This window comes from Rhamphochromis longiceps, linkage group LG17, assembly GCF_057381845.1.
Source record: "Rhamphochromis longiceps isolate RC_006_pf linkage group LG17, R_longiceps_female_GT1.1, whole genome shotgun sequence".
NCBI classification, from domain to species: domain Eukaryota; kingdom Metazoa; phylum Chordata; class Actinopteri; order Cichliformes; family Cichlidae; genus Rhamphochromis; species Rhamphochromis longiceps.
In genome coordinates, this window is record NC_140573.1 from 12084588 (window position 1) to 12097982 (window position 13395).

Sequence of the window (13395 nt, forward strand, 5' to 3'; positions counted from 1 at the left end):
ATTTTTGCTATTTAAATAAAACACAATTGAACTGAAGTAGACTGATAAGAAATCCTGTTACAAATATACGCATTATGGACAATCTTTAGGTCACGCCAACATTAAGAAGTTCCTGAATCTTTGACTTTAGAGCTAGACATTGAATTCATTAAATTAGTAAATAATAATTACTACAAAAAATAGAGTGAATAATGATTTTCACATATTAAATATGAAGGAAATTCCGTTATAAAGTCGCAATGTGTCCCTTCTACAAAGGGCGCTCCATATGTCAATGCTTCACCTCACATGAGGGCGGGTACTGGTTGCCTTGCCGGGAGAAAGAGATTGTTTTTATTATTTCTATATTTGTTTTTATGCATTTATTTTTTTTAAACAATGTAGTCACGGATGTTGTTAATAGGATGTTAGTAATCGAATTTTTTTTTCTTCTTTGCCAATTACACCATTCCCGTGCGTTGTACGCTGTGAAACAAAACGCGCGCAACCATCGCGTCCACATCGCGCCGCATCACGGTGAGGTCATTGTCGTGCTGCGGTTAAATTAGCCTGGCTAACGGGAGCAGTGCACTGCTAAGCTATTAGCATTTCGTTTATGTGTGCTGTAGGCTGAATAAGTAACAGTGTGAAGGATGTCTGGAAGTGCAGGAGAGTGGTGTCTCATGGAGAGCGACCCCGGGGTTTTCACGGAGCTCATAAAAGGTTTCGGTGAGTGACTCGTAGGGTGACGCTAGCGGCTCATTGAATGTAACGTGGCTGTCTCGACAAGCTAGCTAGGTGGTTAACTGGATACAATAAAGCTAACAATAGCTTCCAAATTGCTACTTCTTACTTTTGTATTGCAACAGGAAAAAATTTTTACATACTGTGCATCTTTATTACACCTTAATGTTGAATGATTTGCTTGTAATAATTGGGTCGCTACTTTAATTGGGCGAGCTAAATAGCTAGCATTACTCAGCGTTCAAAACAACGCGCGTGAAAGCAACCCCTTTGACATGTGTCGTGCATTCTCAGCTGTCAGACTACAAATGCTTTCTCTCCGTTAGTTAATGGTTACTTGAACGGTAATTAGCAATGTAAATAAATGTTCGCTGCTTCACTTGTCATTGTCAGGCTGCAGAGGAGCCCAGGTTGAAGAGATATGGAGTATGGAGCCAGAGAACTTTGAAAACTTGAAGTATGTTCATCTACACCTCTTATCTTGCATGCCTCTGCTAAAGACAGGTCTTTTTAATGTATGTGTTTTGTTACAGACCCGTTCACGGGTTGATTTTCCTGTTTAAGTGGCAGCCTGGTGAAGAGCCAGCAGGATCAATTGTCCAGGATTCAAGACTTGATCACATCTTCTTTGCCAAGCAGGTACTCTTAGCATTACAATTAATGTCCCTGTGTTCATTTAGATGCATTTGACTCACTATCTTCACTGCAGAAGCAATGCATTTTCCAGTTAGTTAGTGTTGGTGGCGCTTACCAGACGAGAAATGAAGTGGCTCTGCAAAAGGCTCTAGTTCATTCACATTGGAAAATGAGTGAGATAATAAATTGCAGCACATCTTACTTGGCTGGATAAATCTCACTAAGCCCACACCAAAGGATGCTGCTCCTCAGTGTAAAAAAAAAAAAAAAAAATATATAATCTTGAGATACCTGATCTGCAGAAAATGTTTAAAGTTATATTTTTTTGTTAAATGTTTATGTTCATTATGTTTATGATCAACATGCAGATCCCACTTCCAGTCTCGTGTCATAGTTTGTTTTTAATTGGTCTATTTATTTTGTGCCTCTCTGATCTGTGTGTTTCCAGGTCATTAACAACGCTTGTGCCACCCAGGCCATCATCAGTGTTTTGCTCAACTGCTCTCATCCTGACATGTTGCTCGGCGATACGCTGACGGAGTTCAGAGAGTTTTCACAGAGTTTTGATGCAGCTGTACGTCAATGGTATTTTTGTCTCAAATCCAAATTTAAAAAATAAATAAAAAAGGAAGGGGAAAAATCTAACCGAAAAATAGATTTCAAGACATTTTATTATTTTATACATTTTATGAGATGACTCAGCCATCTGTCCTTCAGATTGTCATGAGAACCATACTGACTCAGTATAGTTTGGTTTTTTTGTTGTTGTTGTTGTTTTAGGGTTGTTGTTTTTTATCGCATAAAGAGGAAAAAAGAAAACATTTTCAGCAGCATTGTAGTGTAGCGGTTAGCACTGTTGCCTCACAGCAAGCTAGTCCTAGGTTTGAACAGCCATCGTGCACCCAGGGCTTTTTGGTGTGGAGCTCTTTTTTCTGTGCAAGTTCTCCCCTGGCGCCCTGGTTTCCTCCCACAGTTCAAAGGCATGTGTGGGTTTGGGTCATGTGTGATTCTAAATTGGCAGTAAGTGGGAATGTGAGCGTAAATGATTGTCAGTCTTGTGACAAATATTTTTGTTGGGAAGCCTTAGCTACTCGAAGCACTTAAGACTACAAGCCACATTTTACCCATGTATACATCGGTTTGCACTCTAGACTCTGAGCGCTCACACCCATGCATGTCTGTGGATTGTGGGGGGAAAATGAATACCCAACCACACTGAGAAGATGCAGACTCCACAAAGAGAAATCCCAGCTAATCCACAGACTAGATTAGGAGTTATTCATGGACCACAGCAGTATTCTTGGGCAAGATTCATTTATTGGAGTCTTAGTGTTGGATAGAAAGAACATAGACAAGGGAAAGAAACACTTGTAGAATGAGACATGTTGTATAAAACACTCAAGTTGAGTATAAAAGTGCTACATAAGAACCAGTCCATTTACCATTTTAAAGATGTTAACTCATTAGCCTGTATCATTGTCAAAGTTCATGCATTTGTAACAAAGATCAGTTCAAAATTCAACGAGATCTGAGGATTATGTTTTTAATTGTATACGGACCTCGACCTCTATAGACAGACATGGGAAGGCTCGGCGGCTCCGCAATCATGTTGACACATTGTTCTAATGAACAGTAGCATCAGTCGGTTTATTATATGTACTATACGTTGGTAGCAGTCAGTAATATAATAATTTACTGTAATGACTTGTTAACAAGCTATTTAAACACATGATGAGAAAAGAATTAAGTGGTGTCTTGTGACGACCCGTAAAATCAGCATCTTCTCCTCTCCTCAGATGAAAGGTTTGGCTCTCAGCAACTCAGAAGTGATCCGACAAGTTCACAACAGCTTTGCCAGGTGAGGCTCTGCTCCTGTCATTTCCAGCTGGGGAAGATGAAAAATAAAAGAGATTGGTCGATTTGTTTGTCAGTGGACGAGTGTGCCTTTTTTGTAAGACGGGCAAATGTGAGAGTCACTTCTGTTCTGTCCTGCATCCTCGCTTGCTCGATAATTTGTGTATGAGGTTTTTTGTAATTGTGTTTTTTGCGTTTGCAGACAGCAAATGTTTGAATTTGATGCAAAGTCTTCGGCGAAGGACGAGGACGCATTCCACTTTGTGAGCTACGTTCCTGTAAATGGCAGGCTATATGAGCTGGACGGGCTTCGAGAGGGGCCGATCGACCTGGGTAAGCAGAAAAATGTCCTTTGTTATTTTTTTCATTATGGTTTTAATAGCTTAGTACAAACTGACAGTTTAATGTTTAAAGTCCCTCGGTGTGCAGCCCTGCTGTGCACAGCTGATTTTTGTCTTCTTGGCTGTGCTCCATTCCTCATAAAGCTGCCTGTTTTTTATGATGATGTAGAGTGCGTGCTTGGGGTTAGTGCAGGTGTCAGTGTATGCGCTATTATTATTATTTTTTTCCTGTTTTTTGTCACCAGGTGCATGCAACCAGGATGACTGGATCAGCGCAGTCCGCCCTGTGATTGAGAAAAGAATACAGAAGTAAACATTGTGTGTTGTACATGTATTTCACGAACGGCTTGCGTTAACCAGATACTTTGTAATTACACGTCATTGTTTCCTTCTTCAGGTACAGTGAGGGAGAGATCCGGTTCAACCTAATGGCCATCGTGTCTGACAGAAAAATGATATATGAGAGGAAAATTGCGGAGCTCCAGGCCCAGCTTACTGAGGTGAGAGGCAGTGAAAGGGGTTGAATCCAGTGAAGATGTGACAGAGAATCATTTTTTATTCTGTTGCTTTCTGCCTCTGAGGCAACCTGTATAATGCGTCAGCAGCTTTCAAAAGTTGGAGATCATAAAGCTCTGCTACACTGGAAGTGAAGAGAAAGAAAGAAATGAGGCAAGAAATGTTTTGTGGACTTCATCTATTCCTTTTTTCTTTTTTTTTTCCCATAAGTAATACGATGGGTCAGAGAGGGACTCGGTTGTCTGTCATGTTGATGGACAGGGTTGTAAAAATTCTGTCATCTCATTTAACTTAATAACATTGCAATTTCAAACCCAGCTGAACCAAAATAACATGCAGAACAGAGTCCGTTTATGGGGATATGTAACCGAAACAGACTGCACATGTGTCATGTTGTCAATACAACAGGCAAAAATGGACTGAAGCACGGTGCTTGCTTGAATATAAACAAATATAGCAGGGATGTTGCTGCAGAGGAAATTAGGGGTTGGCGGTATAAACGGTATACGGTAGAAACGATATAAATTTGGCCAATGGTAGAGATTTTTACTATACCACTCTACCGCGATTAGGGATGGGTATTGATAAGATTTTAACGATTCCGATTCCATTTTCGATTCTGTTTAACGATTCGATTCCTTATCGATTCGTTTTTTTTTTTTTTTAAAGGAGAACACTAAAGTCGATTAGCTTAGAACTGTGTTTTATATCTTCTCTTTGAACAAGATAGAAATTTAGGAGTAACATGGCCTTACAAACCCAACAGTGAGATCTTAAGAGATCTACAGCCTACGGCTCTTCAATGGGGTGTCACAGGGTCCCCAGGAAAAAAAATGTATATGTAAAATAATAAAATAAATATTCTCCTGTAGCAATAACAAAGTTTAACATAAATTATTCTGTAGCAATTACACAAGAATATCCAGTAATGTCCTGCCTACAATTAAACACATTCACTTACCAAAGTGAAATCGGGGGCATCTGCTGTGGCAAATGGGTGCAAGCCTTTGACCACAAACTTGGTCACTGCTCGGTGACATTCGTCTACGCTACCGTAGCAGTCTACGCTACCGGTAGACTGCAGCGAGAACTGCCACCATCTGAGCCAGACTCTGTCTCTCTCATCATGGTTATCTAAATGCAACGCACAGTAATAGCAGGTTTTGTAATAAGGTAAATCGCGCTAACATAATATGCAATGCTAATTGATTAGTTACCTGCAGTATTAACGGGAGAGGACGTGGAAACGCTACCGTTGCTGCTGGGTTGAGCTTCGCTAGTCCGGAGCGGATCAAAAACACGACATTCGTTGAAAGCAATCGCGTGTTTTTTGAGCAAATGCTTTTGCATGTTCGTAGTGTTTCCTCCCTTTGATGAAATCTCTACTTTGCAAGTATTGCACGTTGCCCTCTTGTCATCCTTTCTCATAAAGTGTAACCAAACTTTTGAGCGTTTGTGCCGCTCAGGCGCCGTGTTTCCTACTGGGTAAAAGACGCTACTCAACGTGATGACGTCATTCGGGGCGACTGGAATCGATAAGGGAATCGTTTTTAAAAGTGGCAAACGATTCCAAGGAATTGAAACAGTGGGAACCGGTTCTCAACAAGAACCGGTTTTCGATACCCATCCCTAACCGCGATACCGCATGTTGATGGTGTCATCAAGCTGCGCCTGTTTTGGTCGAAAGCATCGCAGCGGCTGCAAACAACATCATCTGCAAATTATGCCGGGCGACAGTCATAGCAAAGACACAAAGCACTTTTGGAATATGAGGAAAGCCAAAAACTGCGCTTCCTCCACTTCCCTACCATTGATTCATTAATGCTGAATTCTCTTGCAGCCGCTCTATTCCCGTGTTGTTGCAGTATATTAATGACTAACCTCGTTTTTTTGGATGGATTATCTCAGTTGTTCTCCTGACTGAAGTTTGGTCCGTTTATAGCCCCTAACCACCAGAAACCCTCACGTTTACTTTTATCGAGTGGAAAAAACTTAGCGTTCATCCTCCAGCTTCACTGTGCTAATGTTATGCTAACATAGCTGTGTCGCTAGCGATCACGTAGGACATCATTATATACCATCTAGCCCAACTTCAGTAACCCTACAAATGTCACTGCTTAGTTTTCTGTCTTCATTTATGTTGGAAGTGATAGCAGAGCTGTACGTTTTAATTTTTTCAAATATCTCTCAGTCAGAACATGGCATACAGTGGGGCAAAAAAGTATTTAGTCAGCCACCGATTGTGCAAGTTCCCCCACTTAAAATGATGACAGAGGTCAGTAATTTGCACCAGAGGTACACGTCAACTGTGAGAGACAGAATGTGAAAAAAAAATCCATGAATTCACATGGTAGGATTTGTAAAGAATTTATTCGTAAATTAGGGTGGAAAATAAGTATTTGGTTACCTCAAACAAGGAAAATCTCTGGCTCTCACAGACCTGTAACGTCTTCTGTAAGAAGCTTTTCTGCCCCCCACTCGTTACCTGTATGAATGGCACCTGTTTGAACTCATCATCTGTATAAAAGACACCTGTCCACAGCCTCAAACAGTCAGACTCCAAACGCCGCCATGGCCAAGACCAAAGAGCTTTCGAAGGACACCAGGAAAAGTATTGTAGACCTGCACCAGACTGGGAAGAGTGAATCTACAATAGGCAAGCAGCTTGGTGTGAAAAAATCAACTGTGGGAGCAATCATCAGAAAATGGAAGACATACAAGACCACTGATAATCTCCCTCGATCTGGGGCTCCACGCAAGATCTCATCCCGTGGGGTCAAAATGATCATGAGAACGGTGAGCAAAGATCCCAGAACCACACGGGGGGACCTGGTGAATGACCTGCAGAGAGCTGGGACCAAAGTAACAAAGGTCACCATCAGTAACACACTACAACGGCAGGGAATCAAATCCCGCAGTGCCAGACGTGTTCCGCTGCTGAAGCCAGTGCATGTCCAGGCCCGTCTGAAGTTTGCCAGAGAGCACATGGATGATACAGCAGAGTATTGGGAGAATGTCATGTGGTCAGATGAAACCAAAGTAGAACTTTTTGGTATAAACTCAACTCGTCGTGTTTGGAGGAAGAAGAATACTGAGTTGCATCCCAAGAACACCATACCTACTGTGAAGCATGGGGGTGGAAACATCATGCTATGGGGCTGTTTTTCTGCCAAGGGGACAGGACGACTGATCCGTGTTAAGGACAGAATGAATGGGGCCATGTATCGTGAGATTTTGAGCCAAAACCTCCTTCCATCAGTGAGAACTTTGAAGATGAAACGAGGCTGGGTCTTCCAACATGACAATGATCCAAAACACACCGCCCGAGCAACAAAGGAGTGGCTCCGTAAGAAGCATTTGAAAGTCCTGGAGTGGCCTAGCCAGTCTCCAGACCTCAACCCCATAGAAAATCGGTGGCGGGAGTTGAAAGTCCGTGTTGCTCGGCGACAGCCCCAAAACATCACTGCTCTCGAGAAGATCTGCATGGAGGAATGGGCCAAAATACCAGCTACTGTGTGTGCAAACTTGGTAAAGACCTATAGTAAACGTTTGACCTCTGTTATTGCCAACAAAGGTTATGTTACAAAGTATTGAGTTGTATTTTTGTTATTGACCAAATACTTATTTTCCACCCTGATTTACGAATAAATTCTTTACAAATCCTACCATGTGAATTCATGGATTTTTTTTTTCACATTCTGTCTCTCACAGTTGAAGTGTACCTCTGGTGCAAATTACTGACCTCTGTCATCATTTTAGGTGGGGGAACTTGCACAATTGGTGGCTGACTAAATACTTTTTTGCCCCACTGTATCATGTTTAGGTGGAAACTAGCGAGCTAACTTCTAACTCCGTTGAATTGAATAAATTCTGTTTTCATGGATGCCTGGATGTTAAACTTAATTGTTACACCTGGTAAAGCAGCAACGCTGATAATTTGATTAAAGATGAAATAATTTAGACAGTTTTTAACTCTCATTGATGCCCCAGTGTTCGTTTTACTGTGGGACCTGAAGCAGATGGAGTTTTGGACCCAGATTACTTCACAAGGCTCCTGACAACGACAGCCATAATGCTCCGACAATCCATCAGGTGGTGCAGCTTCGTAGCTTACCAAAGTTGTACTAAAACATTTTTGACAGATTTTTGAGTGCTGTGTACTACATAAAATCAGTTTGAGGTCAGTAAGAACAACCAGAATTCACACATAAGGCACACTGTCGATTTTTGAGAAAATTAAAGGATTTTAAATGTGCCTTATAGTGTGTAAAATACGTTATAGAGAAGAAAATAATATATCGCGATATATATCGTTACCGCACATGCTTCAAATTATACCATGATAGGGGTTTTAGGCCATATCCCCCAGCCCTAGAGGAAATTCATTTGTCCCTCTTGTTTCAAAACAGCTGCCAAATGACCTCGAGAGAGGTTCCGAGCTCCATCTGAACCAACTTTCAAATGTACACTTCAAGTTTGAACTACAAAACATTCATAGCAGGGTATACTTTATTATTATTATTATTATTATTATTATTATTATTATTATTATTATTATTATTATTATTATTAGTCCTTTATTTATACAGGTAAAAAATGTCATTGAGATTAAAAATCTCATTTTCAAGAGAGACCTGGCTTCATGGCAACGAAAGTCAAAATACACATACCACATAAGTATATAACATTTAAAACAAATACAATATCCCATACCCATTTATATTCTTAATGCGGGAACGTTCTATAGATGTCCAAACGTTTGTATGGGCTAGCAACTACCTGTGAAACAAACGTAAATTCTCAGTCTTCTCAAACAGGAAACAGACTTTTGTTGCTCCGCCTCGGTGGAAAAGCTACATGTTTAAAAGCTTTTTAAAAAACTCACTTTTTATATGAACAAATAAATTGAGATAAATGTGTAACTGTACATACTTGTGATTAATTTCAAACTGAATTTCTGTTATTACTGTGGCCGACCTGCAGTACCATCATGTCCCACCAGGGGCCCCCAACGCACACCTTAAATCAGTGCTGAAATGATGGGACTGAAGTACTGAAAACGTTTTACCTTTTGAATGAATATACAAGCAGAACGGCTGTAGAGGGGGAGAAACAACCCTGTTAGGGTTACTGTGAAACAGAAGCTCTGCGGGCCACTTTGAGGCCCATCTATGTATTAGTACATAACGACAGCCTAACAGCTTTTTAAAATGGTAAAAGGAAAAGAAGCAAGCCGCTCTGAATTAAATTTAGGCTAAAGTCCGGCTGCGGATCTCTCCGTTCACTGCTAAGTTCTCCCTTCTTCTGTGTCACTTTTCCTTTTTTGGATGTGGAGCCCAAAGCTTGGGGAACGGAGCTTTTTGCCATTTATGTGTATACAGCTGTGCTCCCCACCACTGTCGAGGTTCAGGAAAGTTGAGACGATAAGGCAGGTGATGCAAACATTCACTTTTGTATCTATATAAGCTCGACATCAGTCATCATCAATGATGAATAAAAATGAAATGCCCACTGTTCATTTTCATATTCGTCTATTTTTTTTTTCTTTGCCCCCCATTATTAATTCAAAACCACAGTGAGCCACTGAAGATGAGCAGAGAGCACCATGTGGCTCTGGCTGTGGTTCAAGACTCCTTTTAGCTGTCAGTATTTATGCTCATTGGTTCAGGATCAGAGATTGCATCAAAAAGACAAGCGTGGAAAAGTTTTACATCGGCTGCTGGCTTACATGAGTAAAAACTAAAAGTTAACCCAACTTTTCAAACAACACAAGAACTGCATATCATCTTACAGTAATGGATACTCTGCTGAACATAACTGGCCTTTTCTCATTCCTTCTGTTTAATAGTGAGACAGTTCCTTTTTTTTAGTCTCTCTGCACAGAAATTTATTTTCTTAAAGCTTTTGAAGGCAAACATTTGTAGGAACTTGTTTCAGAAAAGGAGTTTAAGACTGTCTACGGCTGATCTTTACGCTCTGACACTGGTTGAAATGTCAAACCTTATTCCACTGCTTGATAACGTATATTAGATAAAATATTGAGTTTACATGACCTGACATGAGTGAAAGATTTCATATTTATGAAATCAATGGGATTTCATGTATATGAAAGGGGCTGCACAGATACATGAGCCAAACATGGATATCAGCTTATCAGCAAATTGCCTGACATTTATTTATCTGTTCACATTCAGTTAATGATTGGAAGTTTCACAAAATCTGTGATTTGTAAAGGGTTAAGGATTTTAAGTCCCCGCTCCCCCCTTTTTAAGAGAGAGAATCTTTGAACTTCAAATTAAAATGAAAGAGTTGGAACAAATACAACTTGGCACCTTTTGCACTGTTAGAAAGCGGCCTGTTTGTTGCTGTTTAGCTGACCTTTATTTAAATACAGTTCAGGCTAGGGCTGTGGGATATGGCCAAAATCCCGATATAAGACATCTATCATCCCGATAACGATATAAATCACAAAAATTTAACATTTTCTGTAAATTCTGTGAATCTCGGGCAGCTCGACGTGTGTGAAGTGTTTCCAGCTGGGCGTCGTGTACCTGGAGTCGAGTGTTTTAACCGATGCATGAAACGATACATTTTTAGACACGTTTGAGTCTAAGGTTTATTTTTTTAGCACCTGACGGCTATTTTATGCTTCTCATCCGTAAACATTCTGCACACTCTTTCACGTGATTCAGTTTATTTTGAAAAGTCTCAACAGGATCTTGAGCTTTATTGTGAAAGGTTTATGTGGAAAACAAACAAGCGGACACGCGATGATGGTTTTACCATCGTTGTTGCTAACGACAACGCATAAAAACAGGCGCTTGTCTGTCTGTAGTGTGGTTATATTAAATATAAGAGAAAGAGAGAACTTTAAGAAATTAATATAGCCACTACAGTGACCATCAAAACAATGAAAAATATATTGCTGTAAACAGTTTATTTTGCGACACCACAAAACAAACGATGGCGTAAAATGAAACGATAGACGTTTTTATATCGTCATCCGATATATATCGTTATATGAACAGCCCTAGTTCAGGCTGGTCCTGCTGACTGATCAGAATAGCAGGGCGTAGGTTTGAGCTGTTTTTATTTGGGGTTTCAAAGTGGGGCCTGCCAGAGAAGAGCAGGTGTCTTAAGAGAGTGATGAAAGAAAGCTGGCCTCTCTCTGATTGAAAGCTTTAGGCCGTTGCCATGGTCCTGTGCACTGTTATGGGATGTTGCTGTAACTAACCACACCTAACATTCACAAAAGTTTTCTCAATGATGGGTGGAAGAATGTAAAAATGACTAAACATATTGTTCACTGCAGCTCATTATCTAGTGTCTTGCTTCTGTTAAGACTAATAAAATCGTTGCCTGTGTTATATTTCCATATCTTGGTGATTAAAGCCGTTTGCAGAGGTTTAGCTGCTGCGTGCGTTTCATCTACTTATCATCACCGTTTGTTCTGAGTGCAAGTATTCAGTGAGTGGACGGAAACCTTCTCCCGCCTTCTGTTTCCAGGATGAACCAATGGACACAGACCAGAGCAGCACGTTCCTCAGCTCCATCCAGTCAGAGATTGCCAAGTACCAGCTCCTTATTGAAGAAGAAAATCAGAAACTAAAAAGATATAAGGTGGGTCTCTTCTTCAGTAATAATTTCATAATGTTGCATGTGACGTGTCTTACAGAAAGCCGGTCCATGAAGAAGTAATTCTCCTTCCAGAAAGATTGGTGGATGTGGATTTTTTATTATTATTTTTCTTTCTTACAGATTGAAAATATTAGACGAAAGCACAACTACCTTCCTTTCATCATGGAGCTGTTGAAGACGCTGGCAGAGTACCAGCAGTTAATACCTTTGGTGGAGAAGGTAATTCCCCCCCCACTTTCTCCAGCTTTCCACAGCCCTGTTTACTTTGAGCAGGCGAGTGTTCTCAGAAGACTCGAGTACTTTGACATTTTAAAACATTGTTCTTTTAACAAGCACATTATTTTAATTAATAAGCCGAGTGCTGCCAGCAGGTAGCTTTTATGAGCATTGGAGGAGTGATAATGAAATACCTTTTCTTAATGTGAAGGGTCTCTGTGAATTAAGAATTCCCTTTTGAGATTTTGGTGAGGGCATTTCTTTAAGAACACGCTGATTAGTGAAACTGTGTAGAAAGCCAGACTGTAATTGGCTTTTGTGTCCACTAGGGGGCAAACTTGATTTGAAAAGTAGGCGCTGTCTTTGAGTGAAGTAATTTCTGTTTATTAATACAGGACCTTTTCATGGGAAATAACTTTTCATTTCATTAATTGATTCCAACTGGACAACAAAAACAGAAAATAAATGTGTTTATTAATCTATTTGTAACTAGAGCATATGAGTTTAATTGTTGTGACTATGATAGTTTAATGGGAAATAACCAGAGGAATTATACAAAGAAATTACATTTGAAATGAGAAGGTCCTCCGTTGCTATTAATAAAAATGTCTCTGGGTTTGTTTCCCCAGGCGAAAGAGAAACAGAGTGCCAAAAAAGCCCAGGAGGCCAAGTGAACAAGAGCACACTATGATTTATACACACACACACGTCCATCCTAAACCCTACAGTCACCCCCCCCCCCCCCCCCCCCCCCTCCCACACACACACACACACACACACTGTACCTGTCACATATGTATTAATGACCGAAGATGGTCTGCAGCACACTCTCACCATGGCAACCCATTAAACCATCCAGGACTGCCCTTCGGGTGTAGCCAAAAGACTGTCTGGCAAGGAAAAAAAGAAAAATCATGTGTCCATCAGCTCTAATGCATGCTCGAAGGAAAGCTGTTATCAAATGATGTTCTGTCTTATTTTCATAATAAAAATGTCTAGATGTTTGCGGACTGCTTGCTTTTATGGACCTGTATTATGCGTTCCCCTGATGTTTAGATGTGTCTGCAGATAGTTTACCCATCAGTGCTGTGTAGCTAAATTTCTACTAGTGGATCTTTGGCTCCATCTGGTGGTGTAGCGTTGAAATAGCAGGGCATGTATTTACTGTACTTCTTGAAGGCCGTGTATCAAGACTATTTTTTTCCAGGCTTTGTCATTTAATTAACATGGTGGCACACTCGTACTACAGCTGTTTTTCTAAAAGAGCTCCTACTTAAGCAATCAGACATTCAGATCTTTGTTTTAGAGCTGGACCTGATGGGAGGACACAATCAAGCCGCCAGGTCCTTATAAGTGCATCATCAACAATGGACTGGAAATTTAATGACGTCTGTGTGGCTTTTGGATACATTCCCATTGCAGTGTTTTGATGTTTTTTAACACTGAAGGCAAAGGATCTTCTCTTAATTTG

General features: G+C 40.5%; 1 protein-coding gene across 1 annotated transcript; it reads left to right on the forward strand.

Moving 5' to 3' along the window:
• Positions 1-505: 505 nt before the first annotated feature.
• Positions 506-12929, forward strand: uchl5 (ubiquitin carboxyl-terminal hydrolase L5). Its single transcript, XM_085385753.1, has 11 exons — positions 506-708; positions 1117-1180; positions 1257-1362; positions 1808-1933; positions 3156-3217; positions 3416-3546; positions 3800-3863; positions 3952-4054; positions 11577-11690; positions 11829-11927; positions 12554-12929. The coding sequence occupies exons 1-11, from the start codon at positions 633-635 to the stop codon at positions 12596-12598; spliced, it is 990 nt and encodes a 329-aa protein (XP_085241879.1). The 5' UTR covers positions 506-632; the 3' UTR covers positions 12599-12929.
• The last annotated feature ends 466 nt before the right edge of the window (positions 12930-13395 follow it).

What these genes read in the sequence shown, in the direction of transcription:
- uchl5 (XM_085385753.1), top strand. Translation starts at nt 633, where the DNA reads ATGTCTGGAAGTGCAGGAGAGTGGTGTCTCATGGAGAGCGACCCCGGG. An exon ending in CACAGAGTTTTGATGCAGCT is followed by an intron (nt 1,934 to 3,155) that starts GTACGTCAATGG and finishes TCCTCTCCTCAG; the next exon opens with ATGAAAGGTTTGGCTCTCAG. An exon ending in ATTGAGAAAAGAATACAGAA is followed by an intron (nt 3,864 to 3,951) that starts GTAAACATTGTG and finishes TTCCTTCTTCAG; the next exon opens with GTACAGTGAGGGAGAGATCC.